The sequence below is a fragment of the Canis lupus genome, chromosome 4, assembly GCF_011100685.1.
Source record: "Canis lupus familiaris isolate Mischka breed German Shepherd chromosome 4, alternate assembly UU_Cfam_GSD_1.0, whole genome shotgun sequence".
Classification (NCBI taxonomy): Eukaryota; Metazoa; Chordata; class Mammalia; order Carnivora; family Canidae; genus Canis; species Canis lupus.
The window spans coordinates 60,672,487-60,696,413 of NC_049225.1; the positions used below are offsets into that span (position 1 = coordinate 60,672,487).

The 23,927-nt window shown below is 44.0% G+C and overlaps 1 protein-coding gene across 6 annotated transcripts in view; it reads right to left on the reverse strand.

Moving 5' to 3' along the window:
* The window catches only part of ABLIM3 (actin binding LIM protein family member 3), a 109,706-nt gene that overhangs the window by 69,655 nt on the left and 16,124 nt on the right, over positions 1–23,927 (reverse strand). For all 6 annotated transcript variants that reach the window (XM_038535075.1, XM_038535079.1, XM_038535078.1 and 3 more), the window contains exon 3: positions 2,542–2,679. In XM_038535075.1, the coding sequence (XP_038391003.1) occupies positions 2,542–2,679 (138 nt within the window). The remainder of the gene's footprint in view (positions 1–2,541; positions 2,680–23,927) is intronic.

The window sequence follows — 23,927 nt, forward strand, 5'->3', positions numbered from 1 at the left end:
CAATAATATAGAATATGAATCCATGTAAAGGGTGGATTATAGGTAGACATTTTGATACAAGTATTATTTTCCTCTACCCAGTGCCAAAGTTACCCAACTTACAAACAAGTTTCATTGCTGTCTCCTCCAGTTTATTTCTCATCCATCCAAACACTGAAAGATTTTAGTAGGGCAAAATCTCAGCTTTACTCAGAGGTCTCCTATTAGATTCCTACTTAGATCAAGCTCTAGCCTCTACTTCCTATGTCTCCATGATCTATACAGCCATTAAGGCAAAATCTCAAGGTCTTCAAGGCTTGGAATAAACTATCAGAATTAAATCTGGCACTGGTAGTCACACAAGGATTTCTGCTTTTATTTTTGCTTTTCACCTCTGCAGATACTTTCATTTCATGTCAGCCCAGTAGTGTATGGTAAAAGAATTGTAAGAAAAATTCACAGAGATATTAACTGTTTCAAATCAGGCTATTTAGGCTAACTAGTCCCTATGACTGGCTCCTGTTGGAAACAAAAATTCTCTCATTTGTTTCACCTCTAAGCAAATCGACATTGAAAAGAGTCAGAAAATTAAATCTATTTTTTCCCTTTAAAATCTCTATGAAAACATATTCTACAACCTCCCTGTGGTTAATTGTCAAAATAACCAGATTTTTCCTTCTCTGCTTTCACACCCTTGAAATCTGCAAATCCTCCCACCAAAGGCAAAGTTTATTTCTCCATGATCTTGAATCTGGGTCAGCCACTTGACTTGTTTTGGCCAATGGGACATTGGTGAGTATGACATAAGCTGAGGCTTGCTTTTTGAAGCTTTTTCTCTTGCTGTACTTGGAACTCTGAGACCTCCATGCAAATGAATCCAAGCCAGGCTGCTAGAGGATGAGAAGCCATATGCAGGCACTCAGCTCAACAGCCTGCCAACCATTGCCAGCTGACCCATCAATATCATCATGATGAGGTGAAAGGAGACAAAGAGAGCCCGCCAGACTAGTAGAACTGCCAACCCAGAGGATCATGAGCTAAATAAAAAATTATTTTAAAGTATTACATTTTTGTGTAAACAAAGGGTAATTAATGTACTTTCTTAAGAACACAATTGCACAGATCTAGCTCAAACCTTCTTAGAACAATTTTATTGCTTTTACCCTTTGCCCTGCCTCAATATCTAGGGACAGAAAAATGTTCACTCGCCAAGACACTTTTGCAGGTCAGCTTACACTAAAGGGGTTTGCCAATTCTCAATATAGAAATTAAATCACATCAATTAAAAGATATCCCATATATGCTTCCATAAAAAAATGTAGGGAATATGAATATGTAATTTATTTGCTCAGTGCAGAGTCTAGTGAGATCCTGAGAAAGAAATCCAGAATTTTTCTCAATGGCAGGGAAAGTCAGTCTTAGACATATGAGACTGAGGTTGGAAGCAGTTACTAAAATGAAAAGATCTGAGGTTTCAATTGACCTTAAATTCAACATACGTTAATCCTGTGAAGTGACTCCTCAGGAGGTCAATTCAACATCAATCATATGAACAGAAATGGTGCCTTTGCTGTATTTGGCAGACCTTGAGAACTGTGGTCTGTTCTGGGCACTATGCTTTAAGGATGATAGCGACAAACCAGAATGGATCAAGGTAGAAGACTCTAAGATGATACAAGTTGGAATCATTTCAGATGAGGCCCAAGGTAAGGACCTGCAATGTAATCTTTTGGGGAGATCTGCAAGTATGTGGATGGCAGCCATGGGGTAAAGGAAACATGAAGTATTCATCAAACTTCATGAGAACGAATCTAGAACCAATAGGTGGAAGGTACTGGTTTGTGGTCAAACAATCCAACCTCAGAATGGCTGCACAGTGGAACAGAAAGCCTGGGCCAGGAGTTCAAGAAATGGCCGCTGGAGAGGCATCCACTCCTGGGGAGGACAGTGTTGCCTGGCTTGGGCCAGAGGGCTCTCCAGGCTCTCAGCTGAGGGCCTCTTTCTTCCTGCTGCTAGTTATCCTGCTTCTTTAGGAACTTGTAGTTTTTAAGAGGTCAGAGGTAACCCAACATCTGTCTGTTTCCAAATTACAGTCCTTAGTGAAGTCCTAATGTACCTCCTCCCTTATTAAGCTTAACCTTTGACGACTGCCACACTGCCATAGAATAGGTGTGCTCAGAGCTGTGCTGAATTTTAGCCAGGACAGCTTGCTCTTTCATTCACTCTCAAGTTGATTTAGAGGCACAAGATAGGAGTCTTTCTAGATGTGTAAGTTAAGCTTGCAGGATTGCTTTTTTTCCTTCTGAGTCAGTACTACCACTCTGAGGTCACCAGGTTCCCTCTCTCCCCCCAAGTCCTGACTCTTCCCTCCCTCTTCACTTCATACTGCCTAAGGGAGAATTCTCATAACAGGTTCAAGGACAGTTTCTTTAGGCCTGTAGAGGTATCTCAACTGCCTGTGATTTTTTTTTTTTTTTTTTTTTGCCTACCCCTGTGGTACATCCTGGGGGTGAAACCAGGGCCTGCAATCTGATAAAGGAGTTGGGAGTCCAGGCCTCCTACCTTGACAGGTGAAGCATCTGATGTGGAAGTGGTTGTTGTGGACACGAACCACTTCCCCTTTGCAGGTGTCTCCACATCGGTAGCACTGGATGACATTGGAGCTGCCTCGGGGATTGTAAGGATTCTGTTGATAAGGAACTGTAGAAAGAAACAAAGAGATCACCATCCAGAAGGACTTTCTTCTTTACAAACTGCTATAAGACATTATCATAATCCTAAGTGGGAGAAAAAGCAGAAAGGGTGGAGGTAGTTAGCCAAGTACCTTCAATACATCACCAGGCCACATATGCCAAGTAAGGCATCATTGAGATGTGAAACCATAAATCTCCTTATGTGGGCAGAGACTTAGGAGTGATCATAACCTCTCGTTGCAAGAATAGAGGTCAAGTTCATGAAAGAAGAAAAGTAAAAAAATGAAGTAAAGTATTTCAAGGTAAATGATCCAGAAATACCATTACTTGGGTGATTTCTGGATCAAAACCAGATCCCAATTTGGTCCTTGCAGTTGACATGGGTCTCAAAGGAATGGGTGGCTGAACCTGCCTCCAAGTGGCCTTTGAGCAAAGCAAGTGACATCCCCTCTCTGAGCCTCTAGTTTTGACATCTATAAAATGAGGTCAATGGTAGCAGGCTTTGTATAACAGAGGCATAAATGGGAGGCATTCTAACTGGAAGGAGCGGGTGAGGGGACTCATCTTAAAGCTGCTTTTGAGTGGCACTTTCCATAACACTGAGAAAATGTTAAAAGTATATAATTAAGAAAAAGATCTGATAGGGATGCCTGGGTGGCTCAGTGGTTGAGTGTCTGCCTTCAGTTCAGGGCATAATCCCAGGGTCCTGGGATCAAGTCCTGAATTGGGCTCCCTGTGGGGCCTGCTTCTCCCTCTGCCTATGTCTCTGCCTATCTCTGTGTGTCTCTCATGAATAAATAAATAAAATATTTAAAAAAATCTGGTAGAGATTATGAAGGGGCTGAAGTCATTGGAGGCTGGGCATTTGACACTACTGTAGAGTTCCCTAGTCTATGGGTCTATTATTGTCTTGCTAAGATTTTCTCATGGCTACTTTTCTAGATCTCCTGTTCCTGACATATACTTAGCTTGACCACTCTAAAATCTGGTCATCTGGAATTTAATAATAATAGGCACCTGCTTAGAATAAGAAAATTCAGGGTTGGAAGGGGTATTGAGAGCTGTCTGGTCCCACCTCATTATGGTATAAGCTACTGAGGTAACTTTGCCAATAAGGAACCAAATCTTTCTTATAGGAAGCCCCTAGGGGGATCAGGAGAGAACGTCAGTTCCTCAATTCCCAAAGTTAAAGCAACAGTCCAAAATCTTTCGCTTGTTAGGAGAAGGCTCACTCTTGTTCTGGCTATAAAGATGACCACCTGATTGGAGGGAAATTGATGTCTACCATTTAGACCTACAGGTTTACTGCCTAAATTTTGAATAAGCATATTAGAAATTAATCTGGAGTCACATGAACCTTGGACTGCAAAGGAACTTAGAGATTACTCGATTCAGGGCTCCCTGACCTAGTGTGGCAGTTGTTAATGGCTGTTCACTGAAATTTGAATCTTTTATTCCAGGCACATGAAAGATGGCACATGGTGTCTTGCTTGGCAATGAAAGGTGAATGGAAAGTGCATGTGTCACTTTCAACTGGAAGTCCTATGAGCCAGTCTGTGATCTGCCATATTGCTTTTTCCATAGCCCACAATCAGTGATACCCCAGATGGTGTACCGGATGCATCAGCCTGGATCCTGGTTGAGTCATGGAGTGCAGCTCCAAGGCTAACCCGGGATGAATATCTATTGTGAAAAAGGAGGAATTTTTGTTTTCATAGCCTTGTCACCACAGCATATTCTGATGCATACACCTGGGATCTAATTTTTAATGAAATATAAAATTTGGTGTTCTGAACATTATCCTACAGCTTTCTTCAGATTTTCCAAGATGGCCTCCATAACTGATCTCAGCTGCCTTTCTCCTTTTAAAGACAAGTAACAGGAAAGCAGGACTTTCAATCATCTTCCACTTACAGCTATCCTGAATCACCAGTGTGCTGTAGGGCAAAAAGCTGGTTACTTAGCCCTGAAAGTGTTGCATCCGACAACTCTGAGGTGGGGGAATAATATCCTTCTCACAATCTTTCTCTCGAGGAGTTCATGCCTCTTACTCAACTTTTTCCTGTCTTAAATTTCAGACAAAATTTAAGTGAGTTAGCTAGTTAATGAAATCATTAATTAACTCACTAAACAGGTTAATACACATAAAGCATTTTGAAGTGTTCCACAAATGCTCACTGGTACCATGATCATCACACCTGCCCCATAGCTCAGAGCAATCCTTCCTCACCCCCAGAATGTCCATAAGCATTCATCCCATCTCCTTTTCTTATTTCTCTGATTCGTGCTTACCATCCCTAAAAATATTTCACTCTCCCCTCTCCTATCAGTTTGTGAGAAAAATGTAGATCCTGTTTATCTTGAGCAGTCTAGTGATCCACGATTGTTGAGAGAAGCAAAACTGTGAGTCTAAAAACCAAGTAACAGCTAACAGGATAATCATCACCAACAGTGATGAGAGGTTTCTGAAGTATCCAAAAGTTCCTCCAGAATCACTGCACACATTTTCATCTCCCTCTTCTAATTTAACCCACTTTCTTCCTCAAGAACCAACTTCCAAGATCAGTAAGATTTTTTTTCTGATTTGATTTTCTGGGGAAATGGATTTGTGATCATGGTCTTTGGTCAAGACTCAGTCTTTGACCCACTCAGATAAAAAGGTATAAAATCCGAGTGAGCAGATAGATTGAGAAAATAGGTTTTCTGGGGGCAGAGTTAGTGATGGGCCCCCCAGCCCTAACTCCGCTGCTTCCCTTAGGATGAGGGTGCTGCTTTGGTGCTGCTGACTGTGGCTGGAAACCCACAAATGTCTGATGTTTGTAAATAATCTTATAAATAGAAATGTAGGCATCCTTCGTGTGAGTTCCTCCAGATTGCTGATGTAAACTGTGATTATAAAAGGGCAGCAGTGTAGCAAGATTTGAGCTTATAGAGGTGTGAAGAACTTTCCTTATCTAGATAGTGACAAAAATTAAAAAAAAAAAAAAAGAAAAAAAAAAAGAAACTCTAGGGGTCAAGGGGAGCTAAGCTGAGATATGCCGTATCTGCTCCTGCCCTAAAAGTCACCTCATTTCCAACAAGATTTTGTATCCTGGGGTAATTAAATCAACAACTTAATCAAACCTTATTCTCTGTGTGTAGGTGTGTATGGAAGGTGCTATTTCTTCCCACAATTTCTAACCACCACCTCCACCAAAACATTAAAATTTTATTGTTGATTTTCTGTTGGTTATTATTTCCACTAATTTTTTTTTATCTCAGAAACTACTACAAACCAGTCACATGCATTATAACATTTGTCCTATGTGCAAATGACTCCTGAATTTCAAATTGACTTGTTCTTGAATTTTGAACTCCCTATCCTTGAGAGCAACATTTTAGAGCAGCCATGAGCCTCAAAGGACATTAGCTCTGCTGACTTGTGAAATAATCTATGAAGCTACCAAGTTTAGACACCTGGATGATGTGATATGGTTCTAAAATGTGTGTAGGGAATCTCTGGCTTCTGTTTAATGTTATTTGTCCAGTAAAGGGCACCTAGGAGAGACATTCCAAGTTCTTAGTCTGTAAGGAGGGCTGTCCAGGAGATTTCTGAGTATAGAAATGTTCTATATTTACACTGTCCAATATAATAATTACTAGCCATATGTGACTGTTGGGCACTTGAAATATGGCTAGTATGACTGAAATACTGAATTTTTAATTTTATTCCATTTTAATTAATATAAATTTGCATTTAAATAGCCACATATGGCTAGTGGTACCATCATTGGACGTTACAACTTTATAGATCCTCAAATGGAACACCAGACGTTGAAAATGGGAGAACAAGAATTTAAGTCTGGTTGAATCCTATTTATATAAAAATAACATGTACAAATTAATTTAGAAATACCACCTCAGACTTAAATTATTCGTTTTCATCTTTTAAGAGTTTTACAGTTGTACTCAAAAGCAGTTTGCAATAGGAACCATTACGCACACATTCACCCATCCTGAATTTGATCCGGAGACCAAAGATTCTGAACATAAAATAAATACTAATTTTTTTAAATCACAATTTTTCAGGCACTGTGAGACTTAACAATCTCATTTTTTCCAAGGATAGAAGCAAAGAAATCAACTGGCAAGGGCTGTTAGTATTCTTTTTTAAGAACGAAAATCAGCTGGACAATGCCTTTGGGATGAAAATTGAAGGGTCTGAAATATATGTGTAGCAGATCTTCAGGTCTGGGGGAAGATATAGCTTAATTCCATGACTAAATTTGCAAGTAAAGCTCTTCCCAAATGTGATAAAAATAATTTAAAAGTGTTGGAGCACAAGGGCAAAGCGGAAGGGGAGGAGTGGCTGGCCTCCTAGTAAGTTACAGGGAGCATGTGAGTCAAAGGAGCAAGAAATAAACTCAGCACCCAATTCCTCCACCCGGCTTTTTCTTCCTCTCTCGGGCTGGCTGTCATTCCTTGTCTCAGGTGTTTCTCATAGACAAGGCTGGGGTACCCTGGCTTCCAGATCCCTCTTTGCTGTGACCTGGCTTTACTGGACACATCCTCCCTCCGCAGTCACTGAGGAGATTGGACAAATGATTTATAACATTCCCTCCAATTAAAAGCTGGTTCTGGCTTGGGGTGTCCTTTTCAGTGCTTCTTCCTCCCTCCCCACTCCCTTCTCTCCATGAACTGGTCTCGCTCTTAAACTAGATGGTGAGGTTACGAGATTAGGGTCTTTTTAAAAGCAGCTAATGGCATGCTTCCTCTCTCACAGACAACATGACCTAAGTTATGTTCTCCTGGATACTGATGGTGCTTGAACAATTTGTCCTTTCCTCTTCTGAGGGTTGCCTGACAGTGTGGGGAAAAAATGTCCCTCCCTTTTTAATGGAGTCATCTTTAAAATTGTCTTTAAGAGGCAGAAGCACCTATGCCATCCTGGGATATAAATTTAAAAAGAGCGACAAACCTGACTTGGAGACAGTACAACAAACTGTGAATAACTGGCTGGAAGTGTAATAACAACAGTGGAGCTTCTGGTTGAAGTCGAAACATCAAGCAGAGAATCAACTAGTTCACAAATGAGCTTGCAACCGCCCCGGGCCCTGGGAAACCGCGGGGTGCGGCAGCTGTCACACGTTGGCTCCTCACAGCTTCATTAGGACCCAAAGTACCCTGAGTGTGTTCACAGGTATTTTCTAAGTTTCGAGGAGGAGACTCGACAGTGGATCCAGTCATTTCATGGGGAGAAAGCAGTCTGCTTGAAAGGTGAGGGTGGGGTCTGCGTAGAAGCATAGTTTATAACACCAGCCTTGAGTTTGGTTTTGGAGTTGAATCAGGGCCTGCAGCCCTGATCCTGTCTCCTGTGGTATGATGACAGTGACATGGGATCCCTGCGTGACGGGCACCAGGTGCAGAGAGGTTCAGGGTGTGGATGCTAGACTTAGGGGGGCTCAGTTTGCACTCTAGCTCTGTTGCCTGCCGGCTGTGTTACCTTAAACAAGTTAAGCGCATGACACCTGTCTCAGTTTGCTCATCTCTAGAATGGGAAGAACTCAGGTCATGTGTGAGTATTAAACTACTTAAATGATATAAAAGTGCTTAAGATACCAGGTGGACTTAAGAAATAGAAGCAGTAGTTAATATCAGAAGGTCTCTGAAGTCATGCACCACCCCCTCCAATTCAACGTAGGAATTCTTTAGGATTGCCCCTGCCATGTGCACCCGAGTTTGGCTCAAACATCATCAAATCCATTTTGGGACCAGTCCAACTTGGGCAAAGGTTTTCTGGTTTTCCCTCCCAGCTGCCTGTCAGGAAGAGAAGCCTGTTCACCACCTCAAAGCCACCTCTTCTTTCTCCCCCCATCTCTGAGCTTTTGTGTATGGGTTTCTGTGGGCTGTAGAGGTGGGTGGCTGACACGCTTTTGATGTATCCTGCAGAAGAATGTGTAAATTAGGTGTTTCCTGTTGTGGGAAACAGAGGCTATGATCTACGTTTTCCTGGGGCGGTGTATTTTGGGCACATCTGCTGTTTCCAGGGGGACGTGTTGGCATTGACAGTTGTGTGTGCATACTTAGAATAGGTGAGTGATTTGTTTTCTGAAAATCTGGTAGGGAGATCATGAGAGCTGCTTTTGGTAATGCCTAAGGGCCATGTATGTGTTATCTCATTGTGTCATTACATCGATGTTTATTGTGTGAATCCCAGGAACCAATCAGAGCTCCCTGAACTAGGAGGTTACCTACCTACTATATGAGATTGCAAGCCTCATTGTGGCAGGGACCACGTGTGTTACGTTGGCCACTGCACCTCAGTGCCAAGCACGTTAAATGCTCGATAAGCGCTTGATGGATAAATAAAAGAATGAATAAAATGAGTCTAATGGTTTCCTTTAGCAAATGAGAAGGCTGAGGCCCAGAGGGAGAGGGTGAGAACTTCGGTTTGCCCATGTCAGTGTCTGAGGGTGTGTGTTTTAGGATAATGGGATGAAAGAGAGCTCAACCTGCAGCAGGCCCACAGGTCACAAAAGGTGGGGGAGAGAGTTCACCAAAGAATATATTTTCATAGATCTGGAGTCATGCTGATACTTAGCATTAGCCCATGTGGGCTGGGGAGTCAGTCTAAGATGCAGAAGCATAAGGAGGGAGCTCAGAATGAAGCCATGCATGAAGAAAGAGCAGGGACAATGCATAAGGAAAGTCCTGGAAGGATAAGAGACAGTTATTTGCAGAGTGGTTACTCTGCCCGGAACTGTGCTCAGCAATGTACATATGCCATCTCACTGAGTTCTGGTTATTCAGGAGGGGGAAATATTCTTATCCCTGTTTTATAGATAGGGAAAGTGAGGCCCAAAGAGCTGAGGTCACTCACCCACAGCCATAGCATTAGTAAATGGCAGAGGTAGGATCTGAACCTAGGCAGTTCTCACCAAGAAGCTCTACTGCCTGCCATGCAAAAGAGCCAAGAGTGGTTCCTTCTGGGGAGGGAGTGGGCTTGGGGGAGTCTACTGGGGGTATCCGATTATTCTCCCCACAGTAATCATCCATCCATTATCCGGCTGATTTATTTTTTTTATTTTTTAAAATTTTTATTTATTTATGATAGTCACAGAGAGAGAGAGAGAGAGAGAGAGAGAGAGGGGCAGAGACACAGGCAGAGGGAGAAGCAGGCTCCATGCACCGGGAGCCTGATGTGGGATTCGATCCTGGGTCTCCAGGATCGCGCCCTGGGCCAAAGGCAGGCGCCAAACCGCTGCGCCACCCAGGGATCCCTATCTGGCTGATTTAAAATACATTCATGTATTTCACAGATTGAAGGATAACGTTTGCAGGGTCCAGACCAGGACACTGGGCACAGTAATCCAGCATCTGTGGCTGTGGATGAAGAGGCCGTGCTGGCTGCCCCCGGGGCCATGGGATGGCCGCCTTGAGCCACTTCCCTGGCACAGGATGGACGGCCTGACAGGTATGCGGGTTGGGCTCCCCGGAGAGTTAGGCTCCGCAGGTGCTGGCAGCTGTCGCAGTGCAGAGGCAGGAGCCCTCTGGGAATCCCCGGGTCCCTGCCCAGATGGCCCGGCCTGGCCACACTTTCCCGTGTCAGCAGGGCAGTAGCGTCAGTAACACAGTCTGTCACCCCCAAGATGAGACTGTAAAACCTTCCCCCCAACAGAAACTCTCCCACGGCCTCTCTCTGCCAGGCTCGTCAGCGTGCTCCATGGTCATGGAGTGCAGCTGGCAACATGGCTTGTGCCACCTTCTTCAGAAATGTGCTGTCAGGACATGTGTCAGAACGGCACGCTCTTGGCCAGACAGACCGCTCTTGCCTGACAGCCAGCTGCCACACTACAGCTACAGCAGACAGGCGCTGCCTGGACCCAGCTGGGCCCTTACATGGCGGGGCCCTGGATGAGGAGGCCCCACCTGCAGCCCACCGCTGGAATGCACCCCTCACTCCAGAGTGAGGGCACCTGCTAAAATGGGAACTGCAGATTTGTTATTGATTTGGTATATTCAGAAAGCTGGTCCAGGTACAATGTCAGAGAATTCACTTTCCACTTATTTTTATGTTAATCTTATGAGTGTAAATTTAAAAAAAGAAAAAGAAAAAGAAAAAAAACCCCATATATTTCTGATTGAATTCAATAAAATGCTTTGATTAAAAAAAAAAAGGCTGCTCACTTCTTTCTGATAGGTCAGTCTGGTTCCTATTTCAAGATAGGCAGAAACTAAGTTGCAGCCAGTCTGCGCCCCCCATCCTGCTCTTCACTGGGGTTATGTTCGAGGGCACCGCCCAGCGGGGCAGCATGATGGGCCTCTTTCTAAGGACTCAAATAGATCTGTGTTCTCATTTCTTGCCCTGAGATTTTCCTCCCCACCGCTGGGCCAGGGAATCTTCCATTTTTGTTAGCTGGGAGTAAAGGAGGCCTTTCTGCCCTCTCTAATTTACACGTTCTCTAGCATATTTAGCTTTGTGATGGATCCTTCCTGTTCTAAGGGCACAGACTTTGGAAATTCAAAAGCCAGGAAGCGACCTCTTGTCTCTGCCTTCTGCTGCCCATCCTGGCCCTGAGGCCTCCCTCCCTGAATAGAGGGAGAAGGAGCAAGAGGGGAGGCTGAGGGAAATACCAGTTAATATTTCAAGAATACCATCTTGCTGCACTTGGGCACTGGGTTTTAAGACTATGACCTGCAGAGCTGGGGGAGAATGGCTGAGGAATAGTTGAGACCTGTTGCAGAAGAGGAAATCCCTAGGATATCTTGCATTTTTCCCACTTGGGGGTGGCTCCTGTCATTCAACGCCAGGTCTCCTGTCACTGCTGGCGCTGTCCCTCACTATCTTTACCAAGCCCCCAGTCAGGGACTCCGAGAGGCTATAAGAGCTAAGCAATAACAGACATTGGGCAATTACAATGTGCCAGGCCCCTTGCTAAGGGCTTCACACTTAGCATCTCACTGAATTCTTGCAGCCCCAGGAGATAAATACGATAGGATCTCTCTTTTATCTATGGCCAATCTGAGGCACAGAGAAGGTTAATTAACTTGCCTGAAGTCACCCCACATGTAAAGGTTGGAGCTAGTGTTCAGACAGGCACTGAAGACCTAGAAGAGCCTTGACTTTCTCTCCCAGATGGCATTCCCACCCTGGCCTCCTTCTGCCCCATGTATCCTGAGGGAAAGAAGGGGACCTGCCCGAGCATCCCCAGCAGGCAGTATGGGGGTGCCTTGCCCTGGGACCTGGAGGTACCCTTTCCAGTATCTCTACAGCTTATCTGAAAATATATTTGGGTTTCGTCTGAGGCCCTGGAAGCCGCGATGGATGTAGAGTAACTCCAGGAAGCCAGCAATTGTCTTTATGCTCTGAGTGACTCAGTCCCTTGGCCTCTGAGCCAGAGGTTTTAATACTTATACAATGTTTGCTTCCTGACGCTGGTTGGCCATCAGGCTCGGATATACTGTTGAGAAATGCAAGAAACATCAGCTTTCACCCGGGCTCCCCTTGACTTGTGGGTTTTCAGCATTAGAGCAGAAGGCATATAGTAAACATCTAGTCTAGAGGTTTCGTTTTGCTTAGTTTTGTTTCCCTTCTTTCTTTCTTTCCTTTTTTTTTTTTTTTTTTAAGCTTCAAACCCTTCCTTGAAATGATGGAATGGCCTCTAGGCTGTACTGATTCCATCGCAAATCTGCATGGAATGGAAACAAACACAGGGTGACCTGGTGGGCATTCAGGGACATCCCTTAGACCAGGGGGTGCCTGTATTGGATGGGGCTCCCAGATGTGCTTTGTTTGGGCAGCCTGGTGTTTGTTTCTAAATCCTCCCAGATCACTATGGTTCCTACCTCTTCCTTTTTGCCTCACCCTTGGCCAGCTTCTCTCCTGCACTGCCAGGTACTAGAAGGCACAGCTCCTGTGGTTCTTGCCTGGGGCTCACAGAGCTTCTGTGGTTGACCAGCGGGAGGGCCTGACATGCCACCTACTTGTGACTCCCTCTCTCTCCAAGCTGGCCCCTAGGGCCCCTTCTGCTCCATCTCATCCACACTCACACCTTTACAGACACAGCCCTGAGGCTCAGAGAGGGGAGGATCCTCACCATGCTGGCCACACCAGGCAAACAGGGAAATGCTCTTGCTTCAGATCAGGACAGTTTGCCTGAGAGGAGGCCAAAATGAGGTGCAAGTGACATAAGCCAGGGAATTCTCCAAGCTGTCCCAAGCAGCCTCAGTGCTCAGAGGGCAGATTATTCCATAATAGCTCCCCCCAACCCCAGACCTGAGCCATCAGGCCCTCCTTTCCCCAGGCTGAGAGGATGGCTCACCATCTTCCCCGTGTCCCATCTCCTCCTTCCTTCCCTCCTTCTCTGTTTCTTCCCTCCTTCCATCTCTCCCTTCCTTCCTTCCACCTCTGTCCTACCAAGATTTCTGTTAATATCTGGTTCTTCCCTGAGAAGGGGAAGCATTTATTTTGCGTGAGGCCTCAGGCAGAACAGGCCCCATTCCTGGGTCACTGTTTTCCGTCTATAGAGGAAAAGGCTTGCATTCTTGGATCTCTCAGTTTCCTTTCAGATACAATATTCTATGCATATTAAATAAGATTGCAACACATAATGCGCTCAGGGGCCAGGCAGGTAGCCTCGGTGGAAAAGCAATCCAAGGGATCAAACCTCAGAGAGCAGCTCACCCACAGGAGAAGAAGCTACTGAGCCCCAGGGGATTATTGTCCTGCAAAATCATGTTAAGGTCCCTGAAAGGCCTGTCTGTGGGGTGTATTATGCCCGTGGGCCACCAGTTTGGGATCTCTGTATCCAGACAGATAGATGACCACAAAGTCACTTCCAATTACCATTTGAGAAGTCATGTGCTCACCATATGCCTGTAGGATCTGGATGAACAGAATATTCCTAAAATGAGGTCTTGCAAAACCCCAGGCTGGATAAAGGAGCACCATATAAACCTGTCACTCTCAAGGTCTCTGTGACATTACTCAGGGGTAGGCAAAGGTTTGCAAACTTCTTTTGACCATGATCCATGAAATTAATTTTGCAAAATGACCCAGTACACAAATATGTGAAACAAAAATCTCACAAAAAGACTTATTTTTAGTACACATAATATGTGCTGATTTTTTTTATTTATTCCATTCCAATACTTCATGCCATTTCATTAAAAAATGTTCTTTGCAACCCAGTAATATGTATAAGATCAGAAGTGAAAAGAATGGTAAAAATTATTCTAGGTTTGCAGTGTCCCATATAGTAATCATTCTTTATATGTGGCTATTTAAATTAAAATTAAGTAAAATTAAAACTGCCGTTTCTTAGTCATGCTAGCCACGTTTTAAGTATTCAGTGGATACAAGTGGCAATTGTATCGAATAGCACAGAAATAGAACATTTTCACTAGTGCAGAAAGTCCTATTAGACATCCTTACCTACAACAAGCCTCAAAGTGTTGCCAATGAGGAGACCAAGGCCCAAGGCCCTTCAGAGAGCAGTATTTGAAATTGTGGATGTATGGGTTGGGGACAAATGGATGTAGCCTCAAACACGTCTGCCATGTCACAAGTGGAATTAGGATGAAGGGTGCACATTTATCCTCACTACAGGACCCACAACTCAAAGGCCACATCCTGTAGTCCACATCCAAGGTGGTGGATGTGAACCTTAGCCCTCCCAGAAAACCAAGCAAATTTTCATTGCTATCCATGAAATTTTTTTTTTTTAATCCATGAAATTTTTGAAGTAGCTTTTGTGACCTGGAAAGAGAACAGGCTGTGGGACCTGTCAAATCTGGGTTCAAATCCAGACTTGGATCGCAGGCTGTATGAGATTAAGCCAAGGGCCATGTCACTGAGCCTTAGCTTCCCGCTCTGTAAAATGAGGATAATAAGTTTGCCTTTCAGAATTTTTGAATGGAGCATAAGTGGTGTATATATAGTGCTTTCTTCATGGAAGTGCTTTTTGTCCCATCCTCTGGTATATTGCAAGTGCTAAGCCGAAGCCTTCTGTAATGATCATGATAATGGTAGCAGCAGTAATGATAACAAAATGAAGGTAAATATTATGGAGATATAAATCTAAAGTAAATACATCTCCCATTCCAAAGGAAATTCCAGAATGAATAGGGAAGATATATTTTTTTAATTGCATCTTTAAAGCTACATCCAGTCCCTGGGCTAGTAAGCACTCAACTCATACTTGCCAAATGAATGAATAATGAAAACACATCCCTAAATGCTACAGCCTCAGGTAGAGTTTGGTAAGAAAATCAGAGAGGTCCAAAAATGGAGTGCTAACATTTTAATGAGTTCTTTCTTTCTTTTCCCTAAAGATTTTTTTATTTATTAGAGAGAGAGAGAATGTCAGTTGGGGGAGAGGCTGAAGGAGAACAGAGAATCCTCAAGCAGACTCCCTACTGAGCACAGCACCCAAGGCAGGGCTTTGCCCAATGTGGGGCTCTATCCTAAGACCCTGAGATCATGATCTGAGCAGAAATCAAGAATCCCCATCTCAACCAACTGAGACACCCACATGCTCCATGAATTATTTCTGAAGGAAAAGGGGAGAGAGAAAGAACACAACTGGAGGTGGCACCATTTTGTATTTGATAGTAGATTGTTGACACATGGTACCTGGGACAAAGAAGTCAAGACATGATGAGTAACCAAGAAAGGGGCAGAATAAAAAGACTAACAGACAATTGGGAGAAAAGATGAATAATACACTTCCCTTTGAGATAAAAGATTTTATAAAACGAAAGATCCCCCTCCCCCCTGAAAATCAACAGGCAAGAGTTGCTTTTTTTGTCTTCAGGAAATAAACCATTGTTCGAGGTTGAAAACTGAACCTATTTAGTCTGGGGGATGAGGGGGAAATGTTTACTTTCTGTGTGTATCAGCAAGTAGTTCTCAATTACCATTTGGCCCATGTAGAATGCCCTGCAAATAGCTTTTTCCATCCGTAAATGTAGTGGACATCTGTTGTTTTGCCGGCTCAGCATCTGCTCAGCTTCTTCTGGCACACACAACCTCTTTTTCCTGTGGGGAACCCGCTTGGTGGAGTTCGGGTGGGCTGACCCTCTTTCAACACAGGGTCGGCAAGTACCCTGAGCCTGGCCAATCAGAGGACCCCAATTCTCTGCCTGATTGGCAGGCTTGTGACCATGTCGTCTCTGGGGTTTTTCTACAGGAGCTCTTGGAGGAGCCATCTGGGTGGCCAAAGTGGGAGGAGGTAGTCTGGGGCCCCTGCTGCCATCTCGCCCCCAACGTTGGGAGAGACTGACTACTAGAGATAAGAGGACGAACAGGTTCCTGAATCCATCACTTGAGTCTGTGGATCCAGATGGGCCTGAAGCCACCATCACTTCTGAACTTCCCCATTATGTGAACCAATATAGCAGAGTCCCTTTCTAAAAATATATATATGTTTGAGTTGCAGTTTTGTCACTTGTAGTCGACCACTTTATGTCTTAATTAATCACAGTTTTCCCTCTAAATAGTAATCTGCTATCAATTTAAGTTAAACACAGTCCAGGACCATTTCATGCTGGACCTCACGGATCCAACAGGACTCACAGCCTCTCGCTGAGGACTCAAGGATGGATGAGGTGGACGTGGCCCCTGTCTTCATGTGACTCCAAGAGAGGAAGAGGAGTCTGTAGCAGACACTACTGCTGCCAGCTTAACAGTCATTCATCTCTTCATCTGCTACAAGAACCCCTGTCTCCTGGAGCAAACCTACTTTTGTTGGTTCTCCCCTGAACAGCCATGTCTTTTGGTCTTTACATGGGGAGGGAATCTTGATTGATGAAACTGATTCTAATAAACTTATTCCTGTGCCAACTGACGGATTTAGGCAAAGGGGTGTGATAGACTCTTGGCCAGTGAGATCCAGGGGATGTCAGATGGAAGAGGAAGGTTTTCTTTGCTTTTCCCAGCCTCTGGAGGTTTCTGTCCACCGTGGATGCTGGAAAGGCACCTCTGCTGCCCACGATGGATTCTGAGGGGGAGCCACCTGAGTTGTAAAGAATCTGGGTGCTTGAAGATGATGCTGAGCCTCTAACTCAACCTGCCTTGGATCTGCCCCTCTGACTTTTCTAGCCTATGAAATAGACGTGGCTAGATTCTTCAAGCTACTTTTAGTTGGGGACTGTCACTTGTTGCTGCAGGCATTTTGTGAAACCAAAGGTGCTATGCTCTGGAACATCCAAGCAGTCAGAGAACGTTTGTGGAGAGGAAAGTTAGGTGAGCAGAGGTGGGGTAAGACAAGGGGGTGGCATAGTGGAAATCAGTGGTAGAAGTGAAGTGGGAACAAATTTCTTCATGGTGGTGTGGTGCTTTTTGTTGTATGAGTATTTCTCAAAGTGGTCAGCTACCCCTCTGCTTCAGAATCACCTGGAGAGGGATCATGGGTTGTCAAAATGCAGATTCCTGAGCTTTACCCCAGACCTACTGAAGCAGACTTTAAATTTTAGACAAGCTCCTCTGGAGTCTTTTGTTCACTAAAGGCGGAGAACCCTTGGGTTAGTGACTAGAAGACTCACACGCTCTCTGGCACTTAGATGAGAATTTTAGAAATCTTGATAACTGATACTAGTGCATATCAAAAGTGTTGTCACAGATGACTTTATGCCAATATCCCTCTGAGCATTACAAAGTATATTTTCCCCAATGTGTTTGCCAATCTTCACAAATGTTTAAGTCATCTGGCAATGAAATAATGTCCTAATACAAGTAGATTAAACACCCATTTAATTTACTCAGCGTCTTTCTTTTCTAAAGTTGTCATTTCTTCTAAGAAGAGCTGTTTCTGTTTCTGTTATTAGAGCCACCCCCCATCAGGCAGAGATGAACAGTGGTGGCTGCGTGGGCAGAGACATAAGCAAAGGGGCTCCCTCTCTCCCCAGTGTGTTCTGAGGAATGTACTTCAAGGTCTCAGAGCCAGCTTATGATGGTGTCATTTGTCCCTGAAACCAGAGTCAGTTCTTCAACACGATGAACTCTGAAATTTGTGGGTTTGTTGAAACTCTCATGGCCTATCCATTATCAAGGCATACAGATGGATCCCTCACCAAGCTCCCCAGTTCAGCCCTTTCTCTCCATCTCTACCAGCCCAGTCCCAGCCACAAGCATCTCTCACCTAAATGACCTCAGTGACCTTCCTACCACACATCTTTTCTAGATCTCAAGGAGGGGCAATTCCCTGATCCCTCTGGCCCTACCCACTGGAGGTCATTTCAGTGTCTTGACATCTCATCTCATATTTTTGTATTCAATAGCACAGTCAGGACTAGAACTCAGGACTTCTGATGCCGAGTCTCATGTTCATGCTACCATTCCAGAATCCACTGCAACAGAAAAATGATCTGAACTTAGGAGAATGGATTGGGTGGAATGGAATGGAAATGGGCAGTGCAGGTAGGAGAGTCAAGCCGACTGCATGAGCCGGGAGAGAGCTCAGCAACAGGAGGTGCAGTCAACCTGACCAGAGCAGCATACACAGAGAACATAGTCCATTTGGATCTCCAGAGCAGCTACTCAAGGGTCAGGAGCCAACAGATTCATGCTTAACTTAAGTTAATCTCAACTGGGTTTTTGACACTTGCAATCTAAGAGTTCTTATAAATGCAGTCTTAAGGGGGGATTAAAATTTTGCACCATTGTAGCACAAAAGCTGCCATAGACATTAGGTAAATGAATGGGCATGGCTGTGTTCTAATAATACTTTATCTACAAAGATAGGCAGTGTGCCAGAAATGGCCTTTGAGCCATAGGTTGCCCACCCTGCTATAGCATCATCCAGTGGGCCAGCAGAAGTGTGTGTGTCTATGCTCGGTGTCCTGATGCCACCCATCTCTCAAGGCCAGCTCAGAGGCTTGGAGTATTAGAGACAGCTGGATATTAGACCAGATGATTTTAAATATCCCTACCCACTCTGAGATTCAAGGATGCTTTGGCCTGATTTTACCTCAAGGATATAGAGGTAGAACTCCACCTCCATTCAAGCTATGTTTGGAATGGAAATTATCCTCCAACAAAATGCCTCCAATTGTAATTGCCAGTTCTATAACTGAGCATATGTTGGTAGAAGCTTCAATTCATAGTGAGCCAGTTAAAATGCAAGGAAGGGACAGCTAGCAGATCTTCTGAGTTAGAGTCCAGGCTGTTAATTACTTTTGTAAAAGAAATACATAAACATGCAGATGGCAATTGTAGTAAATATGATCATCTACATATAAATATAAAAATCCAACCCACTCCTCAAGGCCTATCTCGTATGCAACATACTTTTAGAAATATTTTCAGATTCTCCCCTCACTCTCTTCTAAATATGAGCTCTCCTTTAAAAACTCATGGCATGTACTTTTTATGACTAAGCAGTGGTTTTCAAACTTGAGCCTGCATCAGAATCCCTAAATATCTTGAGAAAACAGATTGCTGGGCCCCATCCTCAGGGTTTTCTATTGAATAGGTCTGGGGTGGGAGCTGAGAATTTGTATTTTTTTTTTAAAGATTTTATTTATTTATTCATGAGAGACAGAGAGAGAGATTGAGGCAGAGACACAGGCAGAGGGAGAAGCAGGCTCCATGCAGGGAGCCCGATGTGGGACTCGATCCCGGAACTCCAGGATCACATCTTGGGCTGAAGGCGGTGCTAAACCACTGAGCCCCCTGGGCTGCCCAGAATTTGTATTTCTAACAAGTTTCTGGGTAATGCTCCTGCCCCTGGTATGGAGAAAGACACTCACCTAGACCATCTTCTACCCTATAATAGTGTCACTTTTGCACTTACTTTATTTCCCCTAACAGATTTTAAATTACTCAAGGTGAAATGCTACAGGCTGGGGGATTCTTGTGGGTCCTGGACAAACATTTAGACACGCGTGTGGGATGAGATGAGGAGCTACGTTTCTGGTCAGGATGAACTTGACAGCTGTTTCCTACAACAGGTATTTCTTGAGCCCACAAAGAAGGCAAATGCAAAAGACTTGCTCCCAAGAAGTAACCAGTAGCCAGTACAGGAAATTTCTGTGGCTAAACCACGCTGTAATAGAAATCACAACATGGTCAAGTTCAACATTCTGGTGGAAGACCAAAACCCAAATGAAATCCATCAAATGGTCATACAACTTTTCCTATACATAATGTGGTTACTGGGTGTGCGGGGGGCGGGCAGCAGGGATTGAACAATGAGAAATAACAGAAGCGCTAAATCTTATCTCAATACCCTTTATAAGGAATCCAAAAATAAAAGTACATTGGGAATCATAATGTGGTTGTATTTGAAGTCAGGGACTTTAAAGAGGTGATGAAGTTAAAATGAAGTCATTAGGGTGAGCTCTAATATGACTGATGTCCTTATGTTCTTATAAGAAGAGATCAGGACCGAGTGAAGACACAGGGATAAGATGGCTGTCAACAAGCCAAGGAGAGAGGCCTCAGAAGAAACCAACCCTGATGATCCCTTGATCTCAGACTTCCAGCCTCCAGAACTATCATAAGATAAATTTCTCTTGTTTAAGCCGCTCGCGTATGGTATTTTTGCTGTGGTAGCCCTGGCAAACTAATACAGGCTCCAAAGCAGTACTTTAGATAGTACAAAGGGTATGAAAGCTGCCAGGGAATCAAGACTATGTAATGCCCTGGGAGTAGAAGATGGTCTGCACCATCTGAGCCCTAACATCTCTTGTCCAGAAGATCCCAGTAGGTCCAGACTGGACCTTTCCCCCATTCACTCTCCACACAGGAGCCAAAGCAATGCTTTAAAAACGCCAATCTGATGATGCTTAACCTTGACTCCCACCACCGCCAATAGCATTTAACACCATTCAGTGGCTTCACTTGGCTGTTGGGATAAAGCCAGATTTCTTGCCATGGTCTGTAAGGCCCTGCATGGCCTGGTCCCTGCCAGCTTCCCTATCTCACCTCAGACCCATCTCCCCTCTGGCAGCACAGACAGCTACACTGGCTTTCTTTCTTTCTCCTCAAATGCATCCTGCTTTCTCTCAACACCAGAGATTCCCAGTTGGAAACAGATATGCCAGAGGCACTTCCACATTCAAATGAGTGACATGTCCTAGAGAATGCATCTTGAGGCAGATGGCTTCCAGCAGGAAGAAGTCCTGACTGCTCTTGCCCCACTGCCTTAGTCAGGCTAGTCACCCAGCAGAAATTGTCGAAAGAGCAGCTGAAAAGTGTCAGAGCTTAGAGCAAGGGTGCAGTAAAAGGTGAGGGCTACTGAGATGTACACAGGATATCCTTCCCAAACTAGACACGGGCGTCACCAGGCACCACTCACCTGGGAATTGTAAAAGGAGCTGGAGGGTGAAATTCTGGGCCTGTTGGCCAAAACAAGTCACCTGTTTTCACGAGCATGATGAAAGGGTTCTTTCTCTTTGGTCTGGCTTGCCCGCTGCCCTTCTAGATACAAAGAGAAGAGCAAAGCCTCTCTCCTGTGCTCACTGTCCTATGTCTCTTTTTATCATCACTTAATTATAGAGACTGTGCTTTCTGAATGAGAGACAGAAATGCACGGTTGGATGCACGGTCTAACAATGGGATGAAATATTTAAAATGAGGACAATTGTACATAAGGACACTGGACGCACAATAAACTGACTCTTTTTACCTTGCCCCATTTACCTATAACCCAAATAAAGCTCGATTTGCCTTGTGCTCAACTGCTGTGCAGAACTGTATGAAATTTTAATGATGAAAAGAAACACAGCCAGCAACCAAAAGTAACAATAAAAAAAAAGCCAAATATATGCTGGCTTTTCTTTCAAAGACTAGTGAAGGGAAGAAGCTAGCAAAACAGAGGCTAACCAAAGGCTTTCTCATTCACTGTTTCATTTGATTGTCACCCAACACAAGAATCAGGAGAGATGAGGATCATGTTGCCTGCTTTATGGATGAAAAAAATTGAGGCTTAGAGCACTGGAGAGATGTGCCCAGACTCCTACACACGCCTTCTGACTCTTGTTCAGTGAGGTTTCTTTTCCACATTTGTGCACATGTGTGCACGTGCGCGCGTGCACACACACACACACACACCCCACTAGACTCCCTTTCCACCATTCTGCATCCTAAAATATTGTTTTTTTTTTTAAATTTCCTGGCACTGTCAGCAAAAATGATGATTGCCAATATAAGTTCAAGAAATCCCAGAGAGTCATTAACATTTGGTTCTCAAACCCCAGTTAAATGTGTTGCTCAGACAAAAAGGAGCAAACATCAATGAAACATACAAGCATTTTCACTCTCTCAGCCCCTCTAAGCTAGATTAATGCTTTAAGAAAAGAAAATCCTTCCAGAATACCTCTCTTTTAGCCAAAAAGGCATTCTGTCCCCATTTGACTCCAGGAACCCTGGTACAATAATTAACATGTGGGCCAGAGGCCCAAACTCATTGGCACAGGATGGATTCTCAGATGAGAAACAGAGAAGCCCCAAATCCCACTCACAGAAAGGGCTTATTGATATTATCTTTTGAAAGGAATACAGATTTCAAGGGACACAGTCAGGCAGAGAGAAAGCAGAATTTTGGCTATGGAGGAAGTAGTAGGGGGCAGAGGGAGATTTCTCTCCTATTTCAAAATCTGTACATTTCCACCAGAGCATTCTCTAAGTTTATACACTCTGTGGACTTTGCCACTGGCTAGGGAGCATTTCCCCATAGCACTGATATCACAAGAGCCAAAATAATCTGGGCCAGCTACACATTCCAGTTGTAAAACAGAAGGTTTCGGAGAGCTCCCACAGGCAGATGAGCTATGTGTGATGCTCAGGTGCCCTGGGCTCGGGGGAGGCCGCTCAACCTGGGGCTAACTCCAAAAAGAGAAATGGCAATAGCATTCAGATCCAAAAAACGAAAAAGATAGTGGTTTGATTATTTGGGGGGCGGGGGATTAGGGCTAAAAGACCTCATGACAAGCCAGAGGTCTGCAAGCGCCAAAGCCAGAGAGGTCTGCAAAGAAGGTGGACGTAGGCACTCATTCCATTTTCTCTTGGTCCTTGTCCTGAGTGCGGGATGCGGAGGGCCCTGGAGCTGGAGGATGATTCTTGCATGTTAGATAGCTAGCCTGTTTGTATTTAGATTCTTCTCAACCTGGAGGTACATGCAGAACCCCGGGCTGTAGCCCAACACAGAGACTATAAGGCATCACTATGAAGAGAGGGTGTTTCCGCCCCCCTAAGGACAAGATGTCCTAAGGTTTCCTTGAGTCCTTTGGCACAAATAGCTTTTCCCAAGCGAGCAAACAACAAGGACACTAGCATTATCCTGGTGTCACTTTTCTGGCACCCACCAAGCCCCAGGGAAGACCTGGCTCCAAGTCCTGAGTCAGCACAAATAGATTTCAAAGTCCATGCACGAAAGCTCATGTTTGTTGGTGAAGTTATTTACTTGGCAATAAGTTTGGGTCATTTCCTGTGGACTGGGTAATTTCTATATGCTAAGGATTGAGGATGTACCAGTGAATAAAACCAGCATGTTTCCTATACTTCGGGAGTTCACTATTCCATGGGGAAGTAAATAACCAAATAAATAACTATGAAGCAGGACAAGTAGAATGAAGGAAGAGTAAGAGGTGGGGACAGACAATCTGAAGATTAACAGATTTTGGCTGACACTGCAAGAATTCGAGGAAGCCAGCCATGGAAGACAAGGGAGAGGAATCATGTGGGTGGAGAAACAGCATGTGCAAAGGTCCTGAGGCTGGAAAGCACGTGGTAAGTTCAAGGTGCAGTGTAGCTGGTACATCAGGGCCAGGAAGAGAGCTCCACAAAGTAACTTGGAGAGGAGGCTCTTGGAATACACAATGAAAAGTTTTCCAAGCACTTTCCCAGATATGATTACAGTTGAAACAGCCCTTTGAGGTGAGCAAGCTTAATAGGATGGGTCCATTCAATTGATGAGGATACTAGCAGATACCACAGTTAGTGGAAGAGCTGAGATTTGGAGTTAGTTCTTCTGTTTCTAAGTTTAGGAATATTTTAGAAGGTCTCTGTCTCTTTCTGTCTTTATATATATATATATATATATACACACACACACACACTTAGACATACAAGTAATATTTATATATTATATATTTACATATAGAATATGTATTATATACCTATATACTATATATGATATATAAATATATATTTACATATATATTTACCTATATACATCTATATATTATTTTCATTTATAAAATACAGAATATAAAAGTAAATATAAATATATACAAATTGGATATAAATCACAAATAAGGAAATACATAGCTCTT